The sequence below is a fragment of the Dromaius novaehollandiae genome, chromosome 2 (genome assembly GCF_036370855.1).
Source record: "Dromaius novaehollandiae isolate bDroNov1 chromosome 2, bDroNov1.hap1, whole genome shotgun sequence".
Classification (NCBI taxonomy): domain Eukaryota; kingdom Metazoa; phylum Chordata; class Aves; order Casuariiformes; family Dromaiidae; genus Dromaius; species Dromaius novaehollandiae.
In genome coordinates, this window is record NC_088099.1 from 40,305,717 (window position 1) to 40,319,581 (window position 13,865).

At 36.3% G+C, this 13,865-nt stretch overlaps 1 protein-coding gene across 1 annotated transcript in view; it reads right to left on the reverse strand.

The window, feature by feature from the left end:
- DNAH11 (dynein axonemal heavy chain 11) overlaps positions 1-13,865 on the reverse strand; it is a 154,524-nt gene that overhangs the window by 82,018 nt on the left and 58,641 nt on the right. Inside the window, 6 exon segments of the mRNA XM_064505461.1 lie at positions 1,356-1,518; positions 2,921-2,931; positions 3,821-3,981; positions 5,044-5,296; positions 5,749-5,851; positions 8,894-9,059. Coding sequence (XP_064361531.1) covers positions 1,356-1,518; positions 2,921-2,931; positions 3,821-3,981; positions 5,044-5,296; positions 5,749-5,851; positions 8,894-9,059 — 857 coding nt within the window.

The following is a 13,865-nucleotide window of genomic DNA, read 5'->3' on the forward strand; positions in this document are numbered from 1 at the left end:
AGCAGGCCACTAATCAAGGAACCTCCCCATCACAACTGTAATAAAAAATGGATATTGCAGCCTTACTGCCATGAAAGTTCCCATCAAGAACAGTTATAATCACATCAATAATGTCTGGAAATTGCACTGAAAAGTCAAATCCATTTTAGACTCTCTTATTTCTGTATGGCCCCCTCCCCTGTTTTTTTTTTAAACGGGAAAATTCTCCTAAATAATTTCACTAAAAAAAAAAAAAAAAGACTGAACAGTATACTGTTCTTTTACTGTCATATTACGTGGAAGCCCCAGAGCGGGACACAGGACAACTGTGCTAGCAGTTGTACAAACCTGGAATGCTTTTTGGCATCACATTCCAAAAAAATGCATCACTTGCACCTGAGTGTGGTTGCATTTGAAGTAAGGTCGATGCTGTCTGATATGAACAAGTTACCATATGACCCAGCAGAGGGCAAGTCTTCGGGCTTGTTAACAGAGGTTGAGAAGTTCCCCACTTGGAAACAGCATGGGGGAAACAACCACTTGTGCCTATACCTTAGACAGCAGCTCATTTGCCCCGGGAAGGAGGGCATAACAACTGAAAGACACTGAGGAACACTCACTGCTTTTTCAAAACACAGCAGTGGGCACCTCCCTCTCAAAGTTGATGTCTCAGGCTGCACATACTATGGGGGCTTGACCATGGCCCAGGCTAACAGAGAAGTGTTTTAGGGGCTACTATGCATCAAATTTGAGCACAACCAGATCTTCATTTAGCCTTTTGACCAAGAGATTCAGAAACATCGCTTGCTGTCTGCATGGAGTGAAGAGGTAGAAAATGTTCCCTCCTTTCCTATTTGTTCACATAGGGTTCAGTCTTGCAAGGTGCCAAAACCTGTAAGCTTTACACAGCACCTCGCTTAACTACATTCCTTGCCTTTGCCTGTGAGCCGTTTCAGTGATTAAATGGTTCACATGCAGCAGGGACAGAATTTTGCCCTGCATTCATCCACAACAATTTTATTCCACTCGACCAATAAATTTTCAACAACATGCAAAAACTCTTAAGAAATGGCTAAATTTAAATACCAGAATTTCAACCAGATCTTTGTGGCATGTGAAGTAGCTATGTTGGGAAGAGCAGAAAAACAATCAAATCATATGAAGCACAAAAACAGACACTAAAATATCTTTTGACCACCCAATTTTCTGAGATAAACAAAGTAAGAAATATAGCTGAAAACCACAGGAACCATGAGGGCTGCTGCTGTAAATTATACTGCCTCACCTGTGATTTTATCAAGCCTGTGCAACAACAAAACATCAAATTGTTGAAGCAGTTAACTCTCAACAGATGCAAATAATAGATATTAGGTTACCCTTTGGTCTGGGAACCCATAGCTTTTCTTCAGTGTGATTTGGCAAACCTCCAGAGAAGAGATGCATGCTGCCAGCTTCAGCTAGCTTTATTTACCACTACCACCTACTCTGATCAGAAGTGCATAACCCCCAGGGGTTTCCAGGGTACAACTGATCTGGCACCTGATGGCAAAAAACAATAATGTAACATAGACTTTAAGGATCATATTAGCCAACTTTCTCAATTTCTCTTTATCGCACTAAACTTAAAGCATCTATTTTTGTGCTAATGTGTTCCTCACACCTAAAGGCACATTATCTTCACATCAGCTTTCTATTTCTTTTCATAATTTGAGCAAGCAGAGAGAAAAGCTGTTTTCTTTGGTCAAATATTAAAGGTACCTTTAGTGCTTTACAACTATCACGGCTCATTTTTTATGTTGAGCTGCCCCAAAGCATTGTCAGGATCCTGAAGGATGCTGACTTGACTAAGAGGAGACACCTAGCTATCTTGATGGGAGACTGATCAGGCCTCTAGATCATGTCTGATAGTTTGTATCACAAAGGCCGAAGGACGGTTTTTTGTTACAGAATCACTTCCTGAAAAATATGTATCAAACTTTAATTTACTCTTGGAATTTCCATTTGAGACTACTTAAGGCATGTTTTTGATAATCATGGAATAACTATAGGGTGAATGAGGCCAAGTAAGAATTTGCCCAAATATTAGACAAGGTTTAGTTGCTAGAGTTTTCAGATGCAAGTATTTAGTTATTTCCTCCCACAAAACTTATGTTTGAGAGATTAAAAAAATCTCTTGCAATTGATATTTTAATTTGTAGATGTTTGTATGAATGATTATTTTCAAAATCTCACTTTTCCTAATCAGATTCAGATTCTAACAGATTACCACTTCACATCAGCAGACCAGAGGTTAATGACAGCACAGCAGACCTTTTCCTTTTTTCTTCAATGTGTCAACGAAAAAACAAAAAACAACCCTCTCATTCTCTTCATATATTATGCCACTGAAAAAAAAATCATTCCTGAAAAGACATTCTGAGAACTTTCTTAAATAAACAGAGGGATAATATGTCTAATCTTCATGCATCTAGTAAAGAGGCAGAAACGTGTCCAACCAAAATACTGCTGGAAGCCAATCCTCTCTGACCTCACTGTAGAGGTATGTCAGCTTTATTCATGATTGGATAATAGATCCATAAAAAATTATAAAAGGTGGGAAAAAAACTTTACAGGATTCAATTTCACATGTGCTTTTCAAGGTCTGCCAAACTGTAAGGCTAAGACACCCTGCCACTTTTGTTTGTCAGACAGGGATACTACTCTCAGTCACAAAACTTCAGAGAAGATAAGGGCTTACCAACATTTTCAAGAAAAACTGGTGATACCTGAGAAGGCTTCTGGCTGCATTTTGATGATTATCACATCAGCCTCTCAATCAGCCAAACAGAATCTGCAGTCTCTATGAAAGATCCATATAGTTATCTTTGTAATTTAAGCTCTTTTTTAATCCTCTTGGAGAGAAACTTCTATAATAGCCTGCTTTGTCAAGACCTTCTCTTACACAGCTCCTGCCTGAGTATGTGCAAAGTGAAAAACAACAATGAAGCTGAAATTCTAGTCCAACTCCAATGAGAAGAAAAGGTTCCATGTTAAATGATTCGATGCTGCAAATAATAGAAACTGCCTTAACAAAACTAAGCTCTGCCAGCATGGGCCTTTGTATCTTTCTGAAAATTATTGATATTGCACGTGAATAGAAGAACTGGATGTATTAAAGAAAGATTATAATTAATGACAAGAAGCAACGATGAAGTCTGAGCCTCATTGAATCAGCAAAATCTTCACTTCATCTCCTGAAAACTGCCTATTTTTTCTTCTGTGCAGGAGAATAAAATGAATGTACTTAATCAGTTTTCAGAAATCAGAACTGAGATTTTGGGCCATGATCAATACTAAGGAATTGCCCCACATGGAAAAGAACAAAATTACCTTAAACTGAGATACGGTAAGATCACACTTACGAGAAATCTAGGCTAATTAAGATTTAAAAATGTATAAGGCTAAGCAACCAAACAACTTTAACCCTCCCATGCAGTGGCATCATTCAGTAAATATGTTTAACACACTTTAATGTTTGCTCCTGTAACGAGCCTAATTTTAAAGGCATTTTCCCTTTCTCCGAAACAAGAGATTAATATTACTTTTCTTACAAAGACCTACTACTTCATTAAGTAATTAACAGGTAAGGCAGACTATCTACAGAATAATAGATAATTTTTCCAACTGCAGAGAATAAGTGCTGTTAATTTCTGTGTGACAGAAAAAAGGATAAATCCCTACTTAAATAAACATAATGGAGGTTAGCTTGAACCAGAGAGCCACAATCAATTCTTTCATAATTGCACCATTAAAGCCTTTTCAACGCATCAGCATTAAGAAAAAAATCAGGCTATTGTGATACCTCAAAATACCTGTGCCTAGTGTCCAATATCATTTTATGGAAGAAATTACAGTCGTTCATTTCCACCAATTTATCCCTATAAACATGTGCTGATTCATGAAGCCAAAGTCATATAAGATCATTTGGTTGCTGCAAACATTCACGTGTAACAAATAGAATGCCTTAAAGACAACATGGTATTTATTTTTTTTAAATGCTGTCATTTGGCATCAAAATAGGCCACTCTACAGAGTTAGATTCTCTCCTTAAAGACAGTAATTGTACTAACTGACTCACTAACCAAAACACATTGCGCTTGAGATTACAAATTCTTTAATGTGAATCAGAATTTCTCTGCAAATTAGCAAATTTTTCAGCTGACTCTAGAGAAATTAACTAAAACAAATGTCTGCTCTCTACTGACTGGCACGCCTTGGTGATTAATTATGATTTCAGGCTCTGGAGCAGTACAGGACATAAGGGAGAATCAATACTGCCAGGATCCTACATATTCCCTAGCCCTCTTTTACAATACTACTAAAGAAAACAGAATACTGTTTCTCATGACAAAATTAGCAGTAAGCTGTCACCCCAAATTCCCTTCCTTAACAAATTTAATACCAGCATGGATTCAGATGTGAGCGGGTGCACTAGCCCATCATGCAAACTCAGTATGTGTCACACAGGGCAGTGTCAATAGAAGACCTGACACATCCATGCCTCCTTGCTAACAGGTCAAGACAATCTGTGGGGTGACAGGCAAGAGAAATGTTCTGGAGGATGACAGGGCTGCACTCCAAGGAACATTAAAGCAGGTGAAAACCAAATCCAGGATCAGACTCACCTGTTTTTGCAAGAGGGACCAGAATGTGCCGTATCATATCCTTCACACAATTTCCACAGTAATTCCTACTCGGATGTTTGATTACTGGTTTCAGATCCTGTTTTAGAGCTTCTTCAAACTCTGTCTCCTTCTATGTAGTCTCTGGAAGGTTGTTCTTCCCTCTCAACAGATGTTGATCTTCTTTTGACAAACTAATAAGTAAACATAGCAAGATTTACAACCCATGGCTCCATTTACATTAAATACCTTTTTTCTCTTCTCTAGGCAACCATAATCACCTCAGGGATTATCTTCTACTTTGTATAATGGGAATCTCTTCTTCACTGGTCCACCGGCGTTTATATCATTAGAAATAATAAAGAGCAGCAATAATACAGAGTCTTTAGGTAGAAAAATGAACCAATGATATATTCCTGGAAGATGATGGAGAGGTCTCTCAGGTTAAAGATATAGTAGAACTTAACAGCAGTTGGTGGGAAGTTTTGAATGACTGTCTGGTGAAGCCATATGGCTGCTTGTACTATTGTCAGAATATTTTGGAATACTGATGGAACAAAAGCTTGTTGCTGAAAGTGGAAGCAAACTATCTTGCTGCAGATGGTAATCAGGGAATTTGAAGAAGGGAAGTTCAAAGCAAATACTGCAAAATGCCTCTGAAAATGAAAAGAGAAAAAGAGACAAAGCTTCTTCATTACAAGACAGCAGATAAGAGTCAATCAAGTGCTAAATGACAATACAATATGGAGAAAATACAGGCTCCTGTGTCATGTCACCAAAACCACTTTATTTCTAGCCTCATTCTTGATGCAGTTCTACAGCAGTTGCATGTCTGACTAAGAGCCCCAAGAGCACATCTGCCAGGTGAAGGACCACATAAGACTGCAATTGTTCTGAAATTCAGGGGATTCTTAATGCCATAAATATGGCTTCTGTATTTCTTTTTAGCTACAGGAACAGCAGGATTTTGAAGCCATGTAAGTCCCAGACACAATGTTTTCTGCTATCCCAATTAGTCTCATACCCATTGCAGTGAAAAGCTAAATAATTATCTTATGTATTAAATATGAAATAAAAGATTGCTATAATATGACACTTAAAATCATACCTGGAGCCTATGGTTGATAGTGAAGCTGCCAGCATTTGGATTCATACAGGCAGCATACTGACAATTATTAATTTCTTTAATAGTTAGCTTCTGCCTATCATTCCTAAGAGCAAAAACTTACCTTTATTAACATTAGTGACAAAATACTGCATGTTTTCCAGGCTTATCCTCAGTGAAAAAAAAAATCAACAGTTCTGCTTTATGGGAAATTCTGGAATAAAAATGGCCACAGAAGTAACAAATTAGGATGGACATTGACAATTTTTACAACACAATTTCTATTGCAAAATATTTTGCTTAACATTTTTGTTAAAATGAACACATTATATTCTCACTAAACATCCTGATCATGATAAAGAGATTTTTGAGTGAAACCAGCTCCATACAAACTGGGTTGTGTACAATATGCCTAAGGAAGTTCAGGTTAGTTTGAGAGCACTTACAGTTATCATAGAAAAAAGCAGATAAAATTAACAGATTTCAGCAAGAAAAAAGGAGTCAAAAATCATCTCGGCAGGTATGAAAAAACTGCTTTGAAAACTATGTAAAAAGATGGGAATCAAGCATACTTAAGAGAACATATCATACAGTAAGGAGGTGGCATACTTAGAAAAATCACTCCTTTTTTTTGTAGCATTATCCAATAGGCACCATTTCTGGCTCTCCAAATCACACACTGCATAGCTTCAGGTGAATTAAGAAGACCACGTTTTTTTTTAAGTGGCTTTCGATATTAGGCAATTTGAGTTCTGATTGCCCAAATCTGAAAACAGCATCTTATTTCTTTAGAAGCAAAAATAACTAATTTTCAACTGAAGTACGTGCCAAGCAACTACCATCTTTAAAAAAAAGCACAGAAAAAGGAAAACTTATAAATAATACAGGCACTCCCTGTTAAAATCAATACATCCTTCCCAGGACATCACCCTACCATGCATTCTCTTTCTTTCTCAAAGAACTACATTTTTTCCATATGTTTGCAACAAAACTCAATTAAATTTTATTCTGTTTTAGGATTTTTAGATGCATATGTTTAAAATTCCTAAATGGGAAGGTCAGCTTTTTCCTAATTTGATTTGTCTTGTAAAATGGAGATTTTAATTTTTTGGTTTTCATTTTGTTTTTCAATAAAGGAAAATTCAAAAGAAAGAAAAAACAATAGTCTTATGCAGTAGGAACTTTTAAGATCAGAAGTTTGAAAACTTTGTGAGAGGGGAAAAAAAATCAAGGTTTGAATAGTTTATAACTTTAGGAAAAAAACAGAACAGCATTGAGACATGTTTGGTTTGCATGTCTCTGAATTAGAACTGATTAGTTTCACCAAGCTAGAGGTGCTTCAGATTTCAGCAGCCACTTTTTTTTTCCTCTTTAAGTCTTGTTCCTTAACAAGATATTCAGCTAACACCTGGTGTCATTCTTTCTTGTGATGAAGTATGACCCAGTGAAAAGCTTATCAGGTTCAACTGAATCGGCATCAAAAGATGCCAGAACAGCACAGATTCTACTGCCTCACTTTGGTCACAACTACAGTGAGGTAACTATATAAATGCCAGGGAAAAGCAGAGCCCTCTGTGAAACCAAAATTTTAATGGTATGGGAAAAAACTCTGAACACATGAAGAAGAAGTGGAGAACTGAGTATAGACACTCAGCTTTCTATTATCAACGAAGTATTGTTGTTTTTCTGAGTGGGGTGCCTGTCTGCCTATCTGTCCATCTCCTTTTGATACACACATACGTATGCACACATGTATCTATGTATTTTAAATATTTTTTCATCATTGATCACTTCTTTCCTTTACCCACCAGATCATTCACAATAGAGAAAAATGTTTTCTTCACATCTCACTCTCAACAAAAAATGTTATGCTTTCCTTGATGAAGCAGAGGCAGGAAATCTAAACCATGCCTAGGAAGAATCTGTATATCCATTTCTGAATACGCCATAAACTCTAACTTTTGAAACATGCTTTTGTTTTCCATTTATGCAGGATTATTGGATCTTTATTTTTGGAAGGTTTTCTCTAACTAGGCACACCTGGAATTCTTTGTGCCAGCAGTGATCATTTGATCCTGTCACCACTTTGCTCTTGCAGTGACATGTACACTGTAGTTCTGACTCAGCTACTGAGCATCTAGATTTGACCCTAATACTGAAAATGCTCTACTACTATCTAAAGAAACAGAAAGTGTTTTTAGAGGCACACACTGAGGTTTCTGGCAGCACATTCCTCAGAGCAGCTTCAAATGAACACTGAGAGATAATAGGAATTGAAAACTGAAAAAAAAATCACAAGAATTTGTATCAGCTTTCCTCCCAATGAGCTGGCAAATTCAGGATAATTAATTTAGGCAGTTAATTATTTTAATTACTCTTCAGAACACCAATCCATATAGCATTATTAAAGTTAGATTCATAACAGAATTTTATAAAAGTGACCAGCATGTATAGGAACAACAAGAGTCTAATAGGCATTCAGAACAGCAACATTAAGTATTTACACGAGATAGAGATCCTCCTGTAGCAGAACAAAACTCAAACACTATTTTGCTGATTTTAAACTCAAAACTGTCTCCTTACCCAGCCTCTTGTAAAACGTTATTAACAAAATATTTTAAGTGCCAAAAAAATTAAATCGTCTTTTGGAAGTTAAGAGTGGAATGACCCTAACTGCATAAATCGCCTTACTTTTCTTATGTGGTCTTTTTCTGTGTTTTTCTTTTCATGGCATAGAAGGAATAAGTATTCATCTGAACCAACATCACAAAGTTTCTGTGGATTTTGTCTGCTGCTTTAAGGGTGATTGAGAGATGGATGGTGGCGTAAGTTAAATATTTGGCAAACTGCAATTTAGTGAAATAATTTTTATATCTCAGACATCCTTATTTTCATCAGGTCAATTTATGGGCTCAACATTCAGACAGTTCCATCAGGAGCAGCTGAAGGATACTTTCCTTCCAAGACCATCTACAGTTCTTTCACTTTCTGCTTCTCTTCTAAAAAGCACTTATAAACTCCAGGGAGGAAATGGGTTTGTTTTTGAGCAGTTCTTGAAGCTTTTAATTTCTGTGTTATTTAAGAAATCCCATCATGGCACGTAATATAAAAATTATAGAGTATCACAAAATAAGATGTAAATGCTGACCAGTGTTCATAATCTATATGTTGCCATATCAGTACATGAGGTTGAACTGTTCCATATCTGTCCACTTTAGGCATATTTAAGTCATCAATAAAATAGGTAAGTATTTTATTTCCTACTGGATCATAGTTACGACCAGCTTTTTTCTCCACCTTTGTTACAAGCATCTCTGACATGTTATACAAATATATAAAATAGCTACGATACTAAGCAATGCTGAGACTAAACAAACCAAGAATTCAAAATCACACTGGATAAATATTTCACTACCTGCAATGGATTCAAACTACTGAAGTGCTTAGTAATCAGTGAAACTCACAAAGTGCCTTTGGGGGGGGAAAAAAAAATCATCACACTTGGTTTCTGAATTACAGAACAGTCACGCTGATTTAGCTGTCTGGGTACTTCATGGCTTTTGAAAATCTCACTAGATATCCATCTGCATCCTTTGGGACTGAAATGAATGTGAAATCCCCAGGTATTCTTATATTCAGCAGTTTTACCATTATGATAGTTAATTTTCTGTTAGGAAACATAAACAAAGACTCTAACATTTCTAGAGATGTACAAATATAAATGATAAATGTCCTTTAAAAATAGCTCATATATTTAATCAGGAAGATAGTGTGGTATCTCTCATACTAAAAAATATTAGTCTGATTATATCATATTGCAGCCTATTCTCTGTACTGAGGTGCTTACATGATGCTGAATGCCGACCACCAGGTAACAGTCTTACTGCAACAGCGAGCGAATTAATTCAAATACGTTGAAGCATTCATTAGATCTTTATATTTTATGACATAAATTTTGGGTGATACAATTTTTAGCTGACTGCATCACTTTCCCTTATAGGTAGAAGAAGGAGGACAACTAGAGAAAACTTCCAACTCATCTTGAAAATATAAGAGAAAACCACTAATATTAAAGCATTATGATAATGTTGAACTTTAAAATGATGTAGTCCTAAACTTCTGTCACTATCACATTCTGCAGATTTACAATAAAGGATTCAACTTTAAGTGATGTTTGACTTGCAATTGCACTGGCAACCCTGCTTCTATTTTGTGAGTAGAAACATGCACTCACAAACAACAAAACTTGGACACTTTTGTGAGCAGTCACTTGATTTACATGTATAGAAACAGTGTCTGCAACTCATTTGCTTGAAAATCTGTCTTAAAGATTACAGACTTGACACTTGGTAGTTTGAAACTTAAGGCTGATAGGCATTAGGTTTCCAAGAAATTGATTTTACAGACGTTCAACTGAAAAAATCTTGTGCTGTTTGACATGAAACAAAAAACATCAGACATATTTTAAAAAGCAGATGAGAACTGCCGTCTTCATTAAAATTGCAAAGGAAAAGCTGCTTTTATACAAGAGCTCTGGATCATGGTCTGTCTGTGGTCATGGTCAACACCCTGTTCTAGCTATGGGAGATTTTTGTCAAGAAGATTTTAACCATATCATCCACATAATCTTTACCACCAGGCTCTCACATGTGAAGTGGTGGTCTGTTTTCAGTCATTTCTGTTGAGATTCTTCATTTCTCAGAAATCATTAGGAACTTATTAGAACAGGACTGGGACCTAGCCATCTCATTTCTCTTCCCTCCTAGCTCATGTATTTTTTTTCTCTCTCAATGATCACTTAAATGCTTTGCACAAAATGAAACCACAGTAATAAGTGAACATCAGGGAAAACTTTTCAGAACATCCCAGTGACAGGGGCCCTCATCTTCACTGGAGAGCCTCATTTCAAACCCTCTCTGTCTCATTCAACAGTAGAGTTCTGAACCAAAGGTGGTTACAGAAATTTTATGAAAGATGTGAGTTCATAGCCCTTACAGCAGAGGAGAGAATTTCATTCAGGTCTTATATGCATGGAATTTCTCACTAAACACTACTGGACAAGAGGAAATATATTTCTCAAAAGTTTTGTGCATCTAGCCCAGATTTTTTTTTTCCAGTCAACCTTACTGTTAATGTGGAATATGCTTGCTATTAGTTTTGAGACAACTAAGCCCACATTTTTTATGAATTTAATATCTGTCAATAGGAAAGGAGGGGGAGGAAGAAAAAAAGATGATCAGTTCCATATATAATAACAATAGGGGGGAAAAAACATACAGTATATCCTAATATTATGGGCTACAGACTTTTTTTCTTTTTTTCATTATATTAACCTATATATTAAAAACCTTTCGGTTAGATAGGAAAGAGCAAAACGTAAGTATACAGTTTGTTTCTTAACCAAAGCAGTATAAATAAATACATCACTTGAAACAGTTTTTGTTAGGAGAAAGGAGTATTGTGTTGTCATCTTAGATTCCTCGAACAGTGGAAAAAATCATTTGCAGACCTCAACACTGGTGATTTTGTCTGGCCAATTCAAGATAGATCACAAATACTTCCAAGGACATTTCTGTCTAGTCACAGTCAACTAAAAGGATGGTTACTGATCATGGAGAAGAAAAGCAAGCAGGTAAAAAGTGAAGGCGCATGGGAGGATGTGACAGAAACGTAGAACCACAACATACCTGCAGGTGAATGGATTATAAATTTTGTGAAAAAAAGCTGGCTGTGACTACAGTGATCCTACTTTTTTACTTACAATAGGAGAAAACCTTTTGCAGAAAGTGCGTGCATGTGAAAAGTTTAAAATACCTAAATACCTTATTAAAAAAAAAAATTTCCTCTTCTTTTAGTTGTGGTACATATATAGGCATACTTTTAAACCCCAAATTAGGTATATTCCTTTCTTGATCCTTAAGCTTATCCAAATTCTAAATAGTGTCACAAATGTAGTCTGTTCCTGTTACATTTCTCCAAATTGTTACAGTACGACAAAGAAATGTATTTTACTAACATCTTCTACTAACATCTTACCTAAATGTTTATGCAAATTTCTTCTATGTGACACTATTCAAGATTTTAGTACTATCAACCCCCCCTAAACTTAAAGTACTAATATTTAGTTTGCATCAGAACCTGCCTCCATCAGGTAAGATTTTCAAGCTTTATGATTTTCTAGGCAGAGCTAGTGAGTCATATGCCTTAGGGAATGCTAAATAAAACCCAACATTACATGCTAATCTCACCCACTCTATCCACATAAGCTTTTTTGAGGTACCTGCTATAGATAAGATGTGAGCTAGCAGAAAATACTGCAGATTAGAAGTGATACGATAAGTAAGAGAATCTTTTAATTTCTAAACTATGGAAAGAGCATGGTGGTGCAGTGAATAGCTATATTTTAACAGGTCCAGCTCTTAAGCTCTTCTTTTTGAACCAAGATTTGATTGAAATTGCTTATTTTTGTAACTTGATATGGATGCCTCTTCCCTTTAAAATGACTGCAACCTGATCCAAACAATTGCTTAGAGTTGTAGCCCAAATAAGTAAGGATAGCATTACAGCATGTCACTTGAATTAATTGTATAGGAAAAAGCAATGCTATAAACTAACACAGGAATAATGCAAGAAGCAGTCATTTTGAGCTATGCATGACAGAACAAAATCATTCCATCACACATGACTGCAAAAATGTTGTAAACACAATGGAAAGTGAATGCAATATATTTGTTTCTGAATTGTCACAGAGTTCCTCACCCCTTGTGATTAGTGGAAGGACTCATAACTTGATTTATTTTTTATGGGCTATTTTTTATGGGCTGCTAGGAGAGCATTTAACAAGAGGCACTCGGCTGAAGAACTGTGGAGGGAACGAAGAACTGCAGACAATCAGTGGAGTCCACTTAAGAAATATTACGAGATGAAAAAGAGGAGCAGTGGATGTTTTAAAATACTGACTCGAAAATCTGAAGGGATGATAATAACACTAACATTTCAGAGCAAATCCTTAAAGATTAATACACTCAAGTTTTAACTTAATGACACTGGATATCAGTCCAGACTAACTGCTGCTTGGCAGGTGTTATGAACTTGCAGAGAAAGTCCTTGTGATGCTGACTTCACCTATTTGATTTATTTAGGCAGTTTCCTGCATGAAGAATACATAACCTTTGGCATCAGTTGCCTAGGAGCTCTTTTCATCAGTCTCTGTTTGCAGTTGTGCTCTAGTGCCTTGGTCATGGTTGCTGCTGGAATGACAATTATTAGCTAAACGACCCCTCTCAAAACAGAGGAATAGCTGAAACTTTTTAGGACTGATTCCCTGTTAAAGAAGGTATGACAGTTTATATCAGCTCAGGATCTGACCCTGAGGCACAGCAGATTTTCTTCCCAAATCTCTCCATGCATTTTGAAGGGCAAAAAGGCTATCAAGTTCTGCTAATGTAAGATTCTAAATTAACATGAATTTGGAAACACTTCAAAGAACAAATTGAGGTACAAAGTAAACTGAAAGCACTATTTGTTTTTCTGGCCTGAACAGAACAAATCAACAGGAGCCAGGAAAGAAAAAGCAGGGAAAAAAGCCTCCATTGAATAATAGAGAGTGTGGATTTATACTTATTTTTTAAATAGCCTAGTGACATTTGATCCATTAGCAGCAATGTAGATTGTCTAGAAAGCAAAAAATTGCTTGCCCAAGCAGTTAAATCAAGTATCAGGCAAACTTAAATGCTTCTGAAGATTTTACTTAAAGACTCCTTACATCTTGGGATGCTTTTAAAATTGGGAGAATGTTTTTATATCTTCTCCTAGGTCATATGAAAGGATAAGACAGTGTATTAACTTCTTTCTCTAGTGTTTTTTACAGCTGTAAAAAGCTGTGCAGTGAATAAAACATGTCGTATACTTTCCTTATAATTATACCATACCAGTTCATGTTAGTACAAAGAAGAAAGGCGGCTGCATTGAGGGCATACCTACTGACAGCTGTACTCTCAATGGAGATGTTCGAGAAAAGGGGAAGAGATGCAGAGCTTTTATCAGCCTGCGTTACAATGACTGCCTGACTCCTCTTGTTCCAAAACCTAGAACCACTATAACGTTTTCTGCCAACATAT